The sequence below is a fragment of the Portunus trituberculatus genome, chromosome 28, assembly GCF_017591435.1.
Source record: "Portunus trituberculatus isolate SZX2019 chromosome 28, ASM1759143v1, whole genome shotgun sequence".
NCBI lineage: Eukaryota > Metazoa > Arthropoda > Malacostraca > Decapoda > Portunidae > Portunus > Portunus trituberculatus.
This window is the reverse complement of record NC_059282.1, coordinates 5,016,524-5,035,454: the sequence shown is the minus strand read 5'-3', so window position 1 is coordinate 5,035,454 and position 18,931 is coordinate 5,016,524. Positions and strand designations below refer to the sequence as shown.

The 18,931-nt window shown below is 40.6% G+C and overlaps 2 protein-coding genes across 3 annotated transcripts; one reads left to right on the top strand and one right to left on the bottom strand.

Annotated features, from left to right (window-relative positions):
* Window positions 1-1,825: 1,825 nt before the first annotated feature.
* LOC123509995 (60S ribosomal protein L12-like) lies at window positions 1,826-5,939 on the top strand. Its single transcript, XM_045264653.1, has 5 exons — window positions 1,826-1,972; window positions 3,395-3,528; window positions 4,495-4,605; window positions 4,761-4,998; window positions 5,907-5,939. Exons 1-4 carry the CDS (start codon window positions 1,936-1,938, stop codon window positions 4,974-4,976), a joined length of 498 nt encoding a protein of 165 aa, XP_045120588.1. The 5' UTR covers window positions 1,826-1,935; the 3' UTR covers window positions 4,977-4,998; window positions 5,907-5,939.
* Window positions 5,935-17,693, bottom strand: LOC123509993 (centromere/kinetochore protein zw10 homolog). Of its 2 annotated transcripts, none has more exons than XM_045264651.1 (16): window positions 17,675-17,693; window positions 14,595-14,661; window positions 12,738-12,955; window positions 12,171-12,350; window positions 11,908-12,027; window positions 11,454-11,659; window positions 10,854-10,986; window positions 10,408-10,500; window positions 10,044-10,179; window positions 9,687-9,862; window positions 9,208-9,299; window positions 8,645-8,820; window positions 7,973-8,182; window positions 7,609-7,746; window positions 7,065-7,198; window positions 5,935-6,784 (listed from the first exon to the last, which is right to left on the bottom strand). In XM_045264651.1, the coding sequence occupies exons 2-16, from the start codon at window positions 14,626-14,628 to the stop codon at window positions 6,548-6,550; spliced, it is 2,283 nt and encodes a 760-aa protein (XP_045120586.1). In that variant the 5' UTR covers window positions 14,629-14,661; window positions 17,675-17,693; the 3' UTR covers window positions 5,935-6,547. The 2 variants fall into 2 exon arrangements, with proteins under 2 accessions (XP_045120586.1, XP_045120585.1); XM_045264650.1 differs by lacking the exon at window positions 17,675-17,693 and adding an exon at window positions 15,549-15,687.
* Between the last annotated feature and the right edge of the window lie 1,238 nt (window positions 17,694-18,931).

Here is an 18,931-nt window from a genome sequence, read left to right as displayed (position 1 = left end):
GACTGAATATTTTCTCTCTCTCTCTCTCTCTCTCTCTCTCTCTCTCTCTAAACATGCGAGTGAATTTGCCAGCTTTGATCTATTGAGAGAGAGAGAGAGAGAGAGAGAGAGAGACACCATGCAAGCGAAGCGACAGAAAGAGTGCATGGGAGGGAGAGAGGGAAGGAGGGATCAGTAATACGTCACTTGTTCCCGAGGGAGACGTGGGAGGGGAAGAAGAAGAGGAGGAGGAGGAGGAGGAGGAGGATGTGGCCGGTCAATACCTCCAGCTTGGATCTTTGTCCTGGAGCGGCTATACGGCGACTTTGATGAGACGTCTTGGTGTTCTTTGTTATCATACGAAATATATAAAACCGGGACCAAACGTACGCAGTCAGATCTTCCCTTTTTTTTTTTTCTCTCTCTCTCTCTCTCTCTCTCTCTCTCTCTCTCTCTCTCTCTCTCTCTCTCTCTCTTCTTGTCTTACTCCTCACTTTTTTTTATATTGTTTACTGTTTTGAGTTCTTTTTTTTTCATTTCCGGCTTTTGTTTTCAGTTTATTGTGGTGTTGTTGATTTTGAGGCTTTTTTTTTCTTCTTCTTCTTCTGTTTGTGACTATCGTACGTTTTGTGTGTGATTGACGTGTGTGTGTGTGTGTGTGTGTGTGTGTGTGTGTGTGTGTGTGTGTGTGTGTGTGTGTGTGTGTGTGTGTGTGTGAGAGAGAGAGAGAGAGAGAGAGAGAGTATCCACCCATTAAACTACGCATCAGTGCATCTCTCTCTCTCTCTCTCTCTCTCTCTCTGTAATGGACATCTTATTAAAGCATCGAGGAGGAACCACCACCACCACCACTACCACCACCACCACCTACTTCTCCCCTCCTTCCATTTTTCTTATTCTTTTTATCATAATCTCCCCTCGCACTCCTCCCCTCATTCTCTGTCTCTCCTTTCTTTCTTGTTCCCCTCCCTCCTTGTGTTATTATTTTCGTTTTCCTTGTCTCCTGCTTCTCCTTACTTATTATTCTCTTATCGTCTTACTGTTTTATCTTTTTAGTATCTTTCCTTAATTACTAATTGTCCATTATTTTGCATTTTATTATATGTCATGCGATGATTACCTTATGCATTGGTCGTTTTCACCTTTCTTTGACATTGTTTTCCATTCATATTGTCTTCTTTACCAATTTCTTCCTGTCTCCTAAATTCACAAGACTTTCTTTTTTCTTCTTTCTCTTTCTTTCTACTTTTTTTTTTAAATGTATTTTAGCTTATTCTTACACGTACTTTTTTTTTTTTTATTATTCTCTAGCTTAATTTCTTCTCATGTTATTACCACGTATCTTGTTATTGTAAGTTACACTATACACCAATATTCCCTGATTTTTGCCGTTCTTCGTTCAGTACAACCTATTAACCTTTATGATCAAAATTCCCTCCTTTCTACGTGCCTTTACTTTGCCTTAATTCTCAAATACCACTTTTACCACTTTTTTTCTTTTACTCCTTCAGTATGGCGCGTTTTCATATTCATTCTGGTTACTACTAAGTGATTCTATACAGCTTCTAAAGTATATGCAGGGATTAAAATAGTGAAGATTCTGGCCATTAATCTTCTGACCTCCATAAACCTTTCCTAATGTACATAAAACCATCTAATCATATCCAAACGTGTGGTAAAAATGCGTCCCAGTACTGAAGGGGTTAATAACTAAAATCACCCGTCCCTTTCCCCTATATATCATCCCTAACTTACCCTCCTTCCTAAACTAACCCTTATATTACCCATCCCTTAGTTCCCTGTGCCCTAATGCCCTCCCGTTAGGCATCTCCAACCCCACCCTCCTCGCTGGCTCCACGTGGGGTGCCAAAGAAGCCTGGTGCCAATGCCAAGCCTGCCTTTCGCTACAAGACCGCAGGGCAGGATACACACGCGCCTCTCCGCCCCGCCACCACAATGCCTCCTAAGTTTGATCCAACCGAGATTAAAATTGGTAAGTATTTGAACTCCTGCATTGATTCTTACGTTTTCTGCAATTTTAGTTAGTGTCCAGGGATTTTTTTTTTTTTTTTTGTTATGGGTATTTTTAGTGCATGATGTGATGTAGTTTTTTTTTTTTTTCAGTGGGGAGGTAACGCTCTCTCTCTCTCTCTCTCTCTCTCTCTCGTAATCCTAGCAAACGCCATTCTTGTGCCGATATAACTACTAATTCAGGATTGTGCACATTCCAGCGTCAATTCCAACGTTATTTATTGATTCATCTACTTATCATGATCATCATTAATTTTGTTATGCTGCCAGTAGGCGTGTCTCTCTCTCTCTCTCTCTCTCTCTCTCTCTCTCTCTCTCTCTCTCTCTCTCTCAATATTACGCAAACGAGTTCCAACACACAATGGTTCCTATAGAGTGTGTTATTCTGTTCAGTTCCCGTGACGCACTGCTGCTGTCTGTAATCTACTGGTGGCGAGGGCGAGGCGGAGCAGTGGGAGTGTTATTCGAATCTCCCACGTGTTCCGCCACCGGCGTGTAAATTTAGACGATGTGGAGGTAGCAGCTCTCTCTCTCTCTCTCTCTCTCTCTCTCTCTCTCTCTCTCTCCGTTTCGTTAATCATATATATATATATATATATATATATATATATATATATATATATATATATATATATATATATATATATATATATATATTTTTTTTTTCCACAACAATCTGATGCTGCGACTTAAGTTTTAATCATCCCATGCGAAATCCTAGAGCAGCAAAAAATAATGACGAGTTGCAACTGTGCATGCGAATCGCAAAGCTTATCTTGCGCCTCTAGAATAATATATTTAAACATGTTCATAAAAAAAGTGGAAAAGGCGCAAAATTGGTTGGTTTACATCGTCACTGAGAAACACAAAACAATAATTTTCTTTCGTTTTTTTTTTTTTTCCTTTTACAGCAAAATTCCAACTATAGCAAGTAGCTTGTCAAAAAACTTCAACTTAACTGTTCTGATGCAGAGGCTGCTCTCGACCGTGTGAAACTGTGAATGCTTTCGAGAGAAAAACCTGCCTTCTCTGGCTGCTCCCCGTCACCCGTGTAATCCCCCTTAACTAATACCACTTCTAAACAAACAGACGTCACAACACTCCATAATATATATCCAAAACAAACAGCACACTGCTTCATATATAAATAAGTTATATCCTAAGTTTACGTCAAAGAAAATGGCGCTGGCAATCTGCCAGGGAAACCATACAATCAAAACGCGGAGACTAATATTAATTTTGAAAGTCTGAAAAAACTCAGTGCTTGATTAACCGCTAATAACAACAAAACAGACTAAGAAACCAGATGAAAAGAACGAGATGTAGCACTGCTATAGGAACTTTCACCTCAGGGTAATGTTGCTCACCTTATCTTCTATTTCAGTGAAGCTGCGAGCAGTGGGAGGCGAAGTGGGTGCAACATCCTCGCTTGCCCCCAAGGTGGGTCCTCTTGGCCTGTCCCCTAAGAAGGTTGGTGAGGACATCTGCAAGGCCACCACTGCTTGGAAGGGTCTCAAGGTGCGTGCACTCTCATATATTTCACGGTACTTTTGACAAGTTTTGAGTGTTGACCGTCCCGTTCTCATTTGGCGGGAAATGGTGTAAACACAGAGCATGGTAGCGAAGACCGGGATTGATTGGAAAGGTGGAGAATCTTCTCAACTATGAATTACCACTGAAGAAAATATAAAATTAGTATCATAAATTAATAAAAGTCTCGTAAAGCTTTTTCAGAGAGAGAGAGAGAGAGAGAGAGAGAGAGAGAGAGAGAGATAATTTATATTATCCTTTTTATTATTTATTTTGATGATATATTTATCATTATTTATGATACATTTGGTAGTCTATCTGTCTGCCTCTAAGAACATTTCCCACAGTACAGTCAGCCCTGAGATTTCTATAAGTTTCTTTTCATGTCCCATTATTTGATTCAATCTCACTCCACCACAAGAATCCCATTTCATCTTTTATAATGTAGTGACCGAGAATTTTCTGAAAGTCTTAGAAAGTATTTGCAAACTAATGATCATTATAATCTTGACACTATCCTGTCCTGTCACGAGTTCATTGCCTCCCTATGGACGTTTAATAGCTAAAGATTGACCACAAATTCAGATGAACTTCTCATTATTTCTATGGATTTCCCAAGGGTCATTAGTGGAAGTGTTAGAGTTTTGGTCCCTCAGAACAAACCAGTTAATTGTGCTTGCAGTGGTACAGGGGAGATGTGATAGTGGAGAAAAGACTTGAAAATTAATCATGGTACTTGATAAACATTATGATAAAAAATCCCAGGTGCTCTGTTTTATGTTGGTCACGGCATAATCCTACTGTAGCTTTGACCTCCTATTGTTAAAGATTTAGCTTGTCTTCAGATCAGTTTCTCAATGTTCCTTTCATGTCCCAAGTGGGTGACCATGCAGTGGCTTCCTTATTGGTGCTTCACCATGGATATTGCCATTAGAGTGTTCCTTTCTGCTTCAGGTGACAGTGAAGCTGACCATCCAGAACCGTCAGGCTCAGGTGGAGGTAGTGCCCTCAGCTGCTGCTCTGCTCATCCGTGCCCTTAAGGAACCACACAGGGACAGGAAGAAGGTCAGTGGTCCAGACTTGTGTGTTGCTTGAGATTATACTTATCTTACTTTTAGAATATCACCAGAACCATGAAAATACAACCAAAAGACAAATTTGGTTTTCTAGCTGATGTCATTCTCTATTTGCTAATGCCAGCCAATCTTTCCTCCCTCAAGGTAAAGCACATCAAGCACAATGGTAGCGTGAGTTTTGATGAAGTGATCAACATTGCTCGCATCATGAGGCCTCGTTCCATGGCCAAGACCCTGAAGGGCACCGTGAAGGAGATCCTGGGTTCAGCAAACAGTGTGGGCTGCAGCATTGATGGCCAGAACCCCAGAGACGTGCAGGAGGCGGTGGAGAATGATGAAATGGAGGTGCCAGACGAATAAAGACCGGCTGCTGCAGAGAGAGGTAACCCTGCTGCCTGGTGATGTGTGCTGCCCTGAGACCAATGCCAAAAATGTACTACCATTATGCTGATGATATATTGTACTTCATTGTTCTATAAGTGTTACCATACTGCTTACAGCAACTGTTCAAAACATTTCAACAGATGTGTATGATATAGTATGGTTAACAGCAAAACGACTCCTTCAAATCATTCATAAAAACAATGAAAAGTTAATCTAAAGATAAGATAAACCTTTAGCCATGAGAGGCCACAGCATGGAAATTAATCCCTGGTCAGAACAGGACAGTGCTAGCTAGATCTCTGGAGTAAAATGATTATCAGGTCCCAAGATGATTTTTGGAACCTTTGTACTTCTTGTCACTACGACTCTATTTGGTACAAGTGCACAGTTAATTTGAAAAACTATGTGAATCTATTATGAACATTCTTTGTGTTGGTCTCTTCAGGGTCTTCTTAGTTCAGCACACACACATGACAGCATGGGGCAATAAGGTTGGGGTTGGCATCCCATCCACCCACTCAGGGCACCCTTATGGACTACTGATGCCCTTGTTGACTGGCAGACATTCCTTTAATTAGTTACTGTAGTTTCAACAAAATGCGAAGCCTATGACACCATGATAGCCTTTGCAATATCTAATTCCTTTAATGATATCTAAAGAGGAAGGTATGGGATAATTTTCCCTCATCCATTAGGTAGAAATGCCTGACAAGATGTCAGTGGCAGTTATGGAGTGGAGGGAAAGTTTGGTCTGTCATTAACAGCAGTCACCAGTCAGCTGAGGGCCAGTCTCTTTGCCACGGGGAGAAAACCTCGATAACAAATCATTCAGGGTTTCCTTGTGCACCTTCAGACTTCTCTCTCACTTTGACAAAGTACTAATTTGCATGTTTCTCTTGTTTTCAGGAACTGTTTTAGTCAATAAAGGAATATATGACATTTGATATTTTTACTTAACCCACTTTGTGCAGGAGACAGGGTTGTTACTGATGCAACCTCAAGCACGAGGTAAAGTTAACACCAATTAACAGATTTGTATTACATCAAGGTATTATCTTCTGTCTGACTATCCTGCTTATCACAGTTTCATTAAAGGCACAAAATATTATCTGTACAGTAGAAATAAGAAATCCATAAAATATTGACATTTAAAATATGTTGACTTAATTACTGAAGTTGACAGCTTCAGAACAGGTAAGACTGAGGCCCAGTTTCTTAAGTATGGTGTTAGTATTTACTAATATCAATGAAGCCATTTTCAATTTTCAAAGATTTTCCAGCTCCACGCTTTGGATTAGGCCAACCAAACCTTCCTGCTTGCTGCTTCATAACTACTAATGCAATGTTTAGAAAAATGGGCCAAAGTGTCCTTTATCTCTACTCCAGATGAGGAATGAAAACAAACCCCAACCTTCTGCTGATAAAGGTTCTGAAAATTACACCACATTATGAAACTTTCTGTATTGTGAAATCTATCAAAAAGCAGATCATTGTACAGGAGGACAGATGGTGAAGGGAGCACACAAGACTTTGCAGCTAGAGGGGCTTTACTTGATGCGGGCCAGAACCTTGGCCCGGCGGTCAGTGTTCTGGAAGAGGGCCCGCACCAACTGTTTGGCCTCATCAGGAGTGAACTCGTGAGCCAGAGGACCTTTGCCCTGTGCCCACCGGTCCTGGATGTCCTGCAAGCTCGCACCAAGGACTACAATGAGCTCACTGAACTTTCCCCACAGCGCGACATCCCGCAGTACTTCTCCTTGACCGGGTTCCTCCTCTCCTTCCACCTGAAGGAAACCAAATCATTCATCAGCTGCTCTCCACAGGCAACACTCTTTCTCTCTGAACAAATTCCTCATATAAACTATTTATCAAATACCACAGCTAAGGTGAAGGTTCTGCACTACTGGTAAAACTGTCTCATCATAGGACCCCAGGATCCAAAAAAAATGTACAACTAAAAGGCAATATGAGGGAGTAAGATGATAAGCTTAGAGATACAAATGATAGTAATACAGAACATGGAATTAGTATGCACAAATCCAGCAAAATAAGACCGCAACTGACCTTAAACAGTGAAGGAACAAATTCCTTGAGGAGGATGAGTGTGGTGATGAGGGCCAGTGCTGCATCAGCTGAAATGTCTTCCATGGTCACCACCCTTGCTACCACCTCCTCAACCACTGAGCTCACCAGCCTGCCTGTGGGATAGGAAGAGCAAGGATTAGACTAACTTGCATCCAGCATTTGATACCAAGACACCATGAACAATATTTTGGACAACATTAAGTGTTCCTTCAATCAGTGTCAGGTATAGTAAAAGAGTCTGGGGATTCAGTTAATGATGTGAAACAGGTGTTTGCAAAAAATCACTCATTACAACTTGATTCAAGGCATGTAGAGTGGATGCTAAAGACAAATAGTATAAATCATCAGAAAAAATTTCGGGCAAATACTGTCAAATTGTTACAAAATGCTAAGAATGACAAGTAAGCATAGAATCTGCTTTTTAAATCTGTTGACAGAGAATAAGATAACAAAACACCATCATAACACTTTCACCCCTTCTCATGAGGTCTCCTTCCTCCCTTTCTGCCTATCTAGAACTTACTGATGGCCTTAATGTAAACCCTGTAGGGCAGCACATCCTGCCACACACGATGGAGGAGCTGCAGCTGGTGAATGACCTGCCTCATGCCCTGCTGAGTTTTCTCTGCTCGGCTGGCATCACACCCGAGGCTGTCCAGACCTGGACCACAACGCAAAAGGGATGAGCCATTACAGACCAGCACAGCATGAGTAATCACAAAATTTCATACATGTCTTCAGTGACACTACATCTCACTTCACTTGTTAATAACTAATGATCAACTACAGTTAGCTACAAATAAATAAAACCAATGAAAATAAAAACTATCAAAACAACATAACTATCTGGCATTTGACTGCAGGAAGGATGCCCAAGGAACACTCACAGACAGACTCCCGCAGTGTGGTAATGAGGGCTATGCGGTGATTCTGCATTGCCTTCAGGAAGATGGAAGAGGCCATTTTCCGCAACTCCTGTGCCTGGTCGATGGTGGTGATGGTAGCAATGCGTAGTGCCTGGGGAAGCCGGAGCCGGTACTGGTGGCCAAGGAAGAGGGCATGGTGGGCCAAGTACATGCTGTTGTTGTGGACAATAGCTGGAGGAGAGAAACACTGTGCTGAAGCAATGAGCAAACTGAGAACCACGGAACTCACTGCCTTACATTTTACACTAAAGATTATAAAAAAGGAGTCAATATAATTTACATACATACATATGATACCTGCAGATTACAATGCTTCAAAATGGGCCATGAGAGTGGAAGCTATCCTAGAAAATCACAAAAACTAACTCACTACACATATTTCATGATGCATAAAAACTATTCTACTTCATCTAGGGTCAAAGAAAACTTCTCAATGCATATGAGATAAAGAACAGAAGTAAAGAAAATGAGTACAAAGACCACCATTATGAATCAAGGAAAAAGCATTGTGTTCAAGAGATGAGAATATATAAAAAGAATATTCAATTTATGACTATTGTTATAAAGCAAGATAAACAAATTCACAAAGGAGATTATAAGACACACAAGAAGGAAGGTACAGTAAGTCAGTACCTGCCTGCTGGGGGAGGGTGGCCAGCTGGTGAGCATGGGCTGTGGGCACTACATGGGAGTATAGGGTGAGGATATTGTGCACTGTGTAGAAGAGTCGGCCAGCATATTCTGGGGAACTGGTGCACGCCTCCTCCAGGGTCTCATAGATCAGCTCCACCAAGTCACACACAGATGTACTGCAAGAGAGAGTGGCACTGTAGAAGTTGTGAGGATGATGGTTGTTGTTACTGAGCTGATTGGTCATAGAGGAGTGGCAGTCTTTTAAAAGGTATAAAAATAAACTTGCAATTGTTTTCCAAGGTAGATGGAATTCTTTGTGGTTCTTTTAATCAGTGAAATGTTATGGCATAAGTAACAATTTTACTGAGAAAATGAAGCCAAATCAGTGGCCTATCTAACTGAAGGAAAGACTTGAATTACAAAACATAGAACTGAAAGCGAAGCATTCCATTCAGAGAAAGAAATTATTAACATTTGACCTTCAGTTTAACCAATGGAAAATCAAAGAAGACCAAGATGATGAAACCACCAAGGGCATCACCATCCATTCCTTTCTGCCTCACCTAATCTGACACTTGGGCATGTTGAGGGACTTGGCAGAGAGCAGCTTCTCCAGCCGCATGGTGCTCTGGTCCTGCTTTCGGCCTGTCACATCCTGCAAAAGTGACAGGTAAGGAAAAAGAAAGATTGACAGAAAGCTCCTCATCTCTTTGGTGTCTCATCACATTCTGTGAATCCCCTGTCTGGTCTCATACACTGATGAATGACATTATTAAAAAAAGCTTGAAGTCAATGTACCAAAAGCTTTAATATGTAGTATTACAAGAGTCAGGTTGGGTGAAAATGGTCACTGTATTCCCTGTCATAAAAGGAGTTAATAGGGATGAAACAAGAGGACTGGAGCATCTTCCTATGTATTTCTATTTAAACAATGAGACAAAGCGTGGCACTTTGTCTTGGTAAAACCCCTTTAACTGGGGGATGTCAGCCTAGAATCTGGATAGGAAAGCCAATATACACAGCAGGTTAAGTGAAGCATTACCTGAATAATGAGTGGGCCGCCAGGCTCCAGGGGGGTGATACACACTGTGATGTGCAGGGGCTGCTTCATGAGGATCCTAGCACGCTCCAAGATGTGAGCACACGCCTTGTTGCTGAACACCACGTCCACATTGGCAGCGTACTCCATCAGGGACTTATCCTGCTCCTTAAAGAAACCTGGGGAAGGAATCTCAATGACTCAAGGAACTAGTGCTAAATGTTTTTTATGATGAACTCTTCTAGGAGGCTGGCTCATCACATTTTCTTTTGTAGCATTTTATAGAAGAACAACTTACATTGAAGATATAAATTAAATTTCTATCATGTCTTCACATTTTAATGTAAAAAACTTGATTACCTTTTTCAACAAGAAAGTTTTGAAAGTCCTCAGCAGCAGCTTTCACTTTGTCAAAGTGACTCAGCTCAGCTCTGCTGTAAGGAATAGCATCAGCAATGCAATCCTTGATCAGAATATCCTTGAAGTCATTGCCAATCTGTAAAGAATATGACAAAGCAATAACAATCTTACTGACTTACGAAAAGGTTCAAGTGGGAAATACAAAAAGAAGAGAAAAAACTAAACACTGACAAAGATTTAAAGTTTGACATAATACAAACTGAGCATAAAGTGGCATAAACTGGGTTACTACATAACAAAGGACGGAAGGAAGACAAGATCTCCTGCACAACCTCCTGCAGACAGACAGCAGTGTAGTGCTTACCTCATCGCCCAACATGTTCATCAGTGTGATTTCCCTGGAGGAGGTGGTGTTGACGACGACAGACAGCAACACCTTGCTCAAGATGGTGAACACCTGAAGGAACACATGACAAGTTTTATAAAAGAATCTCCTTCCCTACTCACAGAGGCATTAAAAAACAAAGTAAAATATTATGATGACAAAGAAATATGCCCTTAAACATAAACACACACCATAACAAAAACCTTAAACATAGATAAACACACACCATAACAAAAATACTAAATATAAACACCACAGTGGGCCTTTTTTTTTCATATTTTGTTGCCCTTAGCAAGCTGTCCCTCCTGCATGAAGGAAAAAAAATAAAAAATAAAAAAATAAATAAATAAATAAAATAAATAAATAAATAAAAAAATAAAAAAATCACTGCATCATCATTGTGTGCAGCAGGGAGAGCATCTCACCTCCTTCAGCCGCATCAGCACTATAGTGGCCTGCCTGGTGTCTTGGCTGTCCTTTCCACCGTGAGTCACTGTTAACACAACGCCATCACTGCGCTCCATTGCCTTCACCGTTGCCCCATGCTGAATGATTGGCCTGAGTGTAGTGAAGAGAGTGTTAGCTACAACAGCCTGTGAATTTGGTTAATATATCAATAAAAAATGAATAAATAAATAAATACACACACTCCCACCTACCCCCCCCCCCCTGGTCTGGAGAGTGAAGGGAGAGAGTTAGCTATAAGAACCCATGAATCTGGTCCATACATCACTACACACACTTCCATGAATCACACTACCATGGAGAAGAAGGAAGAGAGAGTTAGCTATAAAAGATAAACATAAGAAATTAGTTTATAACATCATCATTAGTTATTACATCACTACATATAACAGCTTGGAAAGAGTAATGGAAGAGTTTAAGAAAGAGGGGCACTAAAGAATTCCCACTGAGATGCCAGCCATACTACCCATGCTATAGAAAGACCTTTGTGAACTTGGGAAAGACACCACTACACTCCCATTCCCTGGCAGTGTCCACCTTTGCACATCCATCTTGCTTACTCAAAGAAGTGCTTCATCAGGTTCCTTCCGAGAGTGGTGATCTGGCGATGCAGTTCTCCCAGCATGTACAGCGCCCCCAGCATCTGTTGTAGCTGCTGTTCATTCCAGTTTGAGGTCGTCTTCTGTTTCAGCAGCACCGAGAGGGACACTGATCGCTTTCCATCAGGTTGCCGCTCTTCCTCCCACGTGAGGGTCTCCTGCCATACCTACAATTATACATATCCTAAGCATCCCCTCTTAGTAAGCCTATGTTGCCCATGGCTTGAACATCTCCTCAGGTGTAGTATAGTGATGTATAAGATTGTTCCTTACCACCCACAGCTAATGAGGATGAGTGTAAATGGTGTGGGTGGGTTGGTGGGTGGGTGTGTGTGTGGATAAGTGTGTGTATGGTGCCTTGTCTGTGTCACCATATTTGAGAATCCCAGACAGATTATCAATACGTGTTATTTACCTCACTAATGGAGTAGAGGAGCTGTGTTCTCCTCATAACAAGTTCCTCCTGCAATGCATTCATAATGTCCAACTCTTTTTCAATCTCCTTCTCTGATGCCTCTTGTAGTAGATTCTCAACCTGTAAAAAAAAAGAAAGCCTCAAAATGTAACCTTCTGTATAATAATATATGTAGCAGTCTCTATCTTTACTTTTCAGTTCATAACATCTCATATTGCCACCTCCATGTAGTTCACCCTTCCCAAGTCTCCTCTTCTGCTCACCTTGGCCAGATGTTCAGCAGACTCTAAGAATTTGTGATCTGCTGCTGCCTTCATTGAATCCTCCAGGAGTGTATGGATGTCCAGGAGGGTGTTAGCTGCCTCCAGGCTCCCCTGCACCTCCTTCCATCTCCTCACCACACCACCAACCTCCCCCACACTGCCTTTCACGGCAGACACCACCTGTAAAATGGTTTAGACACTCAGAAAAGAAAAGTAATTTTGATGATGTAGTACTTTATCTTGATGAAATGATTACTTTATTCTATATCTTCTTATAGTATCCTTAGTAATGCTTACATCATCCTTAACAGCAACTTTTCTTAACCAGAAAAAAAGATAATAAAATATCACACAATTCAAATCTAGAATAAATAATAATAATAATAATAATAATAATAATAATAATAATAATAATAATAATCAATAGGACTGTATGAGGCCACAGACCTCCACAAGGGAGTGCTGATCTGACTGGTGAGTTGCTGACAGACAACATAATCAACCCAAGCAAACAGAATCTCCATTTTCAAATAAATAATGAATGGCCATGGCTCATGCCAGACTTACATCCTGTTCAATGGAGGTGTGGAGGTCGGTGATGCTGTGTAGGGTGGCCTCAACATGTTGCTGAAGGAAGGCTGTGTCAGATACGGCCGAGGACAGCTCAACGTAGCGTGTCCTCAATGCCTGCAGCAGCCCAACATGTGCCTCCTCTGCCTGCCTCACCATCTCCTCCATGTGTCCCTCTGTCCCCACCTTCCCAGACCTCTCTCGCCCACCTCTTCCTGTCAGGGAGGGAAAGTGGTCTTGCTGGAGAAAACCGTACGTACATATCAAATAGAGATGTACCTATGCATCGGTATCGGTATCGGTATCGGTTTATTTTATGCCGATACTTCCGATACCTAAAAGGAATTTACTACTTAGTGATATATTCGATATAAGATATTGATGATACCAAATTAATATAATACGGCGTATTGAGTTTCCGTGGTGATTACCGTATGTCATAGAATACTGTTTTCTGTGGTAATAAGTCACAACCTCTAAATTGGACGTGTATGAAATGCGTATAGGCTGAACTCCGGCATCCTGTCACATGGTTGGTCATGAGTCACCACGCATTCTCACTGTCTCTCAGTCAGACGCTGCTCCTCCACCCACACAAAGTTCACACAGGTGAAAAGCTTATGTTTTTTAACTATAATCTAAGAATGTCAAACTTCAGATACTGAGAATCCAACAAAATGATTTGGGTATATATATATATATATATATATATATATATATATATATATATATATATATATATATATATATATATATATATATATATATATATATATATATATATATATATAGTTAGGCATTTTGCATTATTGTAAATAACAGCATATTCTTATTTGATTTATAATTAACAGTGCTAGTGCTAGCCTTTTCCAAGATATCATACTGGAATAGGTGGAAGCTCGAATTATATATGTATATTAATTTTAATGCAAGTTTAATTTTTGAGTTACTTGTGTTAACCTAAGGATGTAAAAATTCCATAACTAAGAAAGTAACGATTCTGTTTTGTAATCATGTGCATTGTGTATAATTTGTTGCATATTAATTATTTAAGATCATAGCAATACACTAGAAATTTAGAATAAACTAAACTTTTTCTATTTAATTGAAAAGATTAGGTGAAAGCTCATTTTTCTGAATTGGTCTACTAATGCCTAATGAATTAATATCAAAGGATGTCAGATTTAATTAAAGAGAAACATACACAACAAAATGAGTTTCTTTTGCTAATATTTTGTGTCTGTTTTACAATTTTAATAATTTCAAAAATATTTTTGATCGCCAAAATATCGTCAATAAAATTAATAATGAAAATGCACAAGACCAAATGGTCGCTAAAGGAGTAAGAAGTAAGAATTTAAAATAACTGACAAGAATTAGAAGACTGAGAAGATATTCATTCCAATTACTGAGTAATTTACCTTTGCAAATGGCTTCAAAAAGCTTCTAGAATTGCTCCTATTTCACAAACATCCTCAGAAGGACTTACAGCATCCCCCAAAACAAAGCCTCCCATCTGATAACGCTCGCCGTCCACCAACTCATCCTGGTGTCCAGTGCAGTAATCACTATAAGTAGTAGTATCGGTATCGGCCCAATTAGGTGGTATCGGTATCGGAATCGGCCAAAATTTTGGTATCAGTACATCTCTAATATCAAAGGCACACTTTATAATCCTCCACACTTTTCCATTCTTCTTGTTACTCCTCCTTTTCTTGATGTGAAAGGTTTTCCATAATAAAACAATCAATTTTCCTATTGGGGGGGAAAGTATGCTACTGCAGGACACAATTACCACAAATATTTGTTAAATACAGAATGCAACTCAAATTAACATTATGAATTTTCACTTACTGATAGAAGCCAACACATCCCCGACGAGAGGCATTTTCTACGTTTCACGGAAGCTTCACCACTTGTCCTGAAAATAACAAAATTAAAATATATCACTTTCATCACAAATACAGGAAACAGTTAACTATATTTATTGGGGGAGGATTTGATTATGTTGTGTGTGTTTGGATGAAGGTGCTTATAACAAGAGCAGACACCGAGAGGCTGGGCTGCTAAAAAGATTGGCGAGGTCAATATTCGCCAATTTCATCATTACTTCTGGAATTTCCAGCATATATGTATACATGGGGGTTGAAAATACTCAGAATTAAAGGTCCTATTTGATGATAGGTAAGAATTAGCGGTGTTGCAAAAGCACAAGAGCATATAATATCGATACATATGTCACCTCTTGTAATGACTCATTGCAAGATTTGGTAAATTTGTAGTTTTAAACAATACTCCCCTCTCGAACCTCTCCCTGTAACATGTGATAAAGGTAACATAGCCTAACGTTTTGTAGCCACCCAACCAAAGCCAGCTCCATAAGGGAAACTAATCTAACCAGTCATTTTGTAAGTTCCTAACAGCAGGATGCCACCATAAAGTACTTTCCAGCACGATAAATTTGGGGCTAGAAATGTTCCAAACAGTGAGATTTATATCCTGCGAAGGCTACTGTTGGGTGTGGTGTACAGGTTGGAACAATAAAACTGGTGATTTAGTCTACACTGGACACCAAGTGCGACTGCTAGGCCCTCAAGTCTGCTGTGCATGGGGTAAGATATAAAGTAGACAGGAGTGTGGGGTGGGCCTTTAATACTGACTGTGTAGCCTTAAAGACGTAGTGCAGAGGCGACCGTTCATGTCCCTGACCCGCCGAAATCACAAGCCATAAAGATGACACTTTTCATGACAACTCCTACTATTGAGAGGATACATCACCTGCACCATCGCACTTTGCCTTCCCCTTACCTGTCCCGCCACCACCTGGGTCTCCTGGGGCACCGTAACCTGCAGGAAAGTGACTAGTACCGCCAGATGTTTATTCAAACCCAAGGTGTTTATGTTGAGCCGCTGCTTGGCGGGAGCCTCCTAGGCCACGGCGCCGTTGGAATGACCGATTCTAAGACCGAGGCGGATCACTCTGTTTAGCTAGAATTTTACAGCTATTTAATGAATTCTGGGTAATGTTTCAGCCTAGACACTCAAAAACCTTCTCCTATGACTTCCATATACTCAAAAACCTCTTCCGTCACTTCTATGAACTCAAAAAAACTCCTCCTATGACTTGTTTAAACTCAAAAACCTCCTCCTGTCACTTTTATAAACTCAAAAACCTTCTCCTATCACTTCTATAAATTCAAAAACTTCCTGTCACTTTTATAAACTCAAAAACCTCCTCCTGACACTTCTATAAACTAAAAAAAACCTCCTCCTGTCACTTCTATAAACTCAAAAACCTCCTCCTGTCACTTCTACAAACTCAAAACCTCCTCCTGTCACTTCTTTAAACTCAAAAACCTCCTCCTATCACTTCTATAAAATAAAAAACCTCCTCGTGTCACTTTAAACTAAAAAATCTCCTCCTGTCACTTCTATAAACTCAAAAACCTCCTGTCACTTCTTTAAACTAGAAAACCTCCTCTATCACTTCTTTAAACTAGAAAACCTCCTCCTGTCACTTCTATAGACTCAAAAACCTCCTCCTGTCACTTCTTTAAACTCGAAAACTTCCTATCACTTCTATAAATATATCCCACAATGAACTAACATCGCAACAAACACTTTCAAGGCTGCTGGCCGGGCACCCAAACACCAAACTATCAATACATTGTAGTCATCATAACACAACGTTAATTAACACTGACAGCCGGCATGCCGTAATAAATCTTATCTTAGTAATACACTCAACACTGAAAACACTCAACAACGAATAGACCACATGATGCTCACCACAGTGTGTGGGAGGAAAAGGCCAGTGCCTCCTATCACTACACTTTATGCATTTCAGGTGGGCAACAACAGGAAATCCCGGAAAACATTGAGAATTGAAGAAAATGTTGAGTTGACTCTGGGGAGGGACGGGGGTTGTTGGGGTGGAGCCTGGGTCTGGTTCATGGTGGGCGCTGGGCAGTCTGAAAAGGGATATACATAACCATTGCCGTATTTAACTCAGTAATGGGCTATTTATCTACTTTGGTGGTTGATTCTAGCTTTGCTTCACTCCCTGGGTCTGGAAACACTGGGGAGTGTAGGCAGATATTGATGGACTGACCAGGGAGGAAGACACAGCTGAGGTGCCCTTGCTGCTCAATATTTACGTACGTAATTCATTTTAAAAATCGTGAGAAGAAAAACGGCGCCCAGACTAGAATGCACTACATTTTTAGACGAACCAAATACTTTAACAAATAACCAAAATAAAATAACGTTACCGAGTGTATTGTTTACAGACCCCATTCCAACGAACTGTGTGCTCTTCAAACTAACGGCGCTTCAAACACATCATTATGTCAAAAAGGAAAGCACAGCCACACTACATTACATTACACTTTCTGAATAGGATTTTTTTTCTTTCCAATCAAGTAAAGAAAACACAGATTCCTTATCATATAAAAAATTTTGTTTTCTATTCTGGTACCGTTAAAATTTTTGAATTTGAAAATACGAATAGTTGACCTAAATCTTCTGGAATATCATTACCTGAGTCATGTTTCTCATAACCTTTAAGTTTTATATTACACACCAAACAATCCTAGGCGTGCTAATTAAAAAAAGTTATGATTTATGGAGTGACTTACACGTTATTTTTTCAATAAACAAAAACACAGCTAGACTCAATTCTATAGCGGCTTGAAACTTGCTTTTCTTTGGTAATAACAAATCAAATATCAAAACAATGCCAACTCCATTAATAAAAGAAAAATATTCTTACCTTTGTGTCAAGATTTTTTTTTTGCACGTTTAGTGAGTGATTCCACCTCCCCCACTCTCACTTTTACACTCCACCTTTCCCTTCCACCTCCTCCTCCTCCACCTCCTTCTACACCCAAAGTCCCGAAAACACCTAGAAACACGTGCAAAAGCCGAGAACCTACATTTAAGAATCGTTTCCGTAGTAGCGGTAGGTAGTGAGGCCAAGCGGGCCGGAGCTGGGCGGGTGCGGGACTGAGCAGGAGCGGGCAGGAGCGGGTCTGGAGCAGGGCGATGATTGGTGGAGAGGGTGAGGGAAGGAGCTGGAGCGGGGCGGTGATTGGTAGAGCAGTGGATGGAGCAAAATCAAGGCGGGAGCGGCTGCGGGCGCGGGTGCGATAACAAGTGTGGGCGCGGATGCCGGAACGGGGCGGGAAGGGTACCAGTGTGGTTGTCTGGTGTGGTGTCGTGTAGTAAGCCATGGTGTGTGATGGTAGTGGTGGTGTGGTGTGCTGTACTGTAGTATGGTGACTGCTACCAGCTGAACTGACACGCGTGTGTATGTGTGTGTGTGTGTGTGTGTGTGTGTGTGCGCCTTGTGATTATGAAGCTAGAAAGAGTAAAATGAAATACTTATGGATTTTGTACTTAGGATGCAAATAAAAACAAGAATCTGAAAGTATATGTAAGAAAATTGATTACGAATTGATAAGCTCGGCAATAGCTATGGAATGGTTCTTTTCTTGTTACGGTCGGTCCTGGGGCCTGATATATATAGGGACAAGCTTGTGGTGGCGAATTGCTCGTTGTGGCGGTGGGTGGGGCGTCAGTGGGTAGGAAGTGACTGTATCTTGGATTGTTGAGTTGTTTGGTTCCAAATTGCTGTAACTGTAGGTGGTGGAGGTGTGATACTGGCTGCAAGTTCAATTCAGTGAGTGTATCCTGATAGTTAGTGAAATGAGGGCCAAGGATTAATTCTAAAGCTTCCTTTTGTATTTTCTCTTTGTGTGTGTGTGTGTGTGTGTGTGTGTGTGTGTGTGTGTGTGTGTGTGTGTGTGTGTGTGTAATAGTTAAAAAGGGAAACCAAACATGGGAGGCATAACATAGACTGGGTAAAATAGATGCGTAAAAAAATTGTACTACTATGTCGTTGGCTGCACCCACAATTTCTTGAGAGTCGTTAACACGTATAAACGGTAAGTTGATGAGAAGATGTATGAATTGATAAATCGTTAATTTTCATAATAATAATTCTGTGGTGTGATCTCCTAATTTAGAGAGTGATGTGAGGCTTGGTTTTGATGCTAGATTAAAATGCATGATTACAGTCTTATAGTCATTTATTTTTTTTTTACGGTAAGGCCTATAGCGCCTGTAGGCTCACTTGAAGATGTTCAGCATCCGCCCATTAGTGGCGCAGGCAATTTTATTTATAGTGGTAC

Coding starts and splice junctions, on each gene's coding strand:
- LOC123509995 (XM_045264653.1), top strand. CDS start 1,936: ATGCCTCCTAAGTTTGATCCAACCGAGATTAAAATTG. Junction 1,973..3,394: donor TCCAACCGAGATTAAAATTG/GTAAGTATTTGA, acceptor CTTCTATTTCAG/TGAAGCTGCGAGCAGTGGGA. Junction 3,529..4,494: donor CTGCTTGGAAGGGTCTCAAG/GTGCGTGCACTC, acceptor TTTCTGCTTCAG/GTGACAGTGAAGCTGACCAT.
- LOC123509993 (XM_045264651.1), bottom strand. CDS start 14,628: ATGCCTCTCGTCGGGGATGTGTTGGCTTCTATCA. Junction 9,300..9,686: donor GCGGCCCACTCATTATTCAG/GTAATGCTTCAC, acceptor TCACTTTTGCAG/GATGTGACAGGCCGAAAGCA. Junction 8,821..9,207: donor ATGCCCAAGTGTCAGATTAG/GTGAGGCAGAAA, acceptor TCTCTCTTGCAG/TACATCTGTGTGTGACTTGG.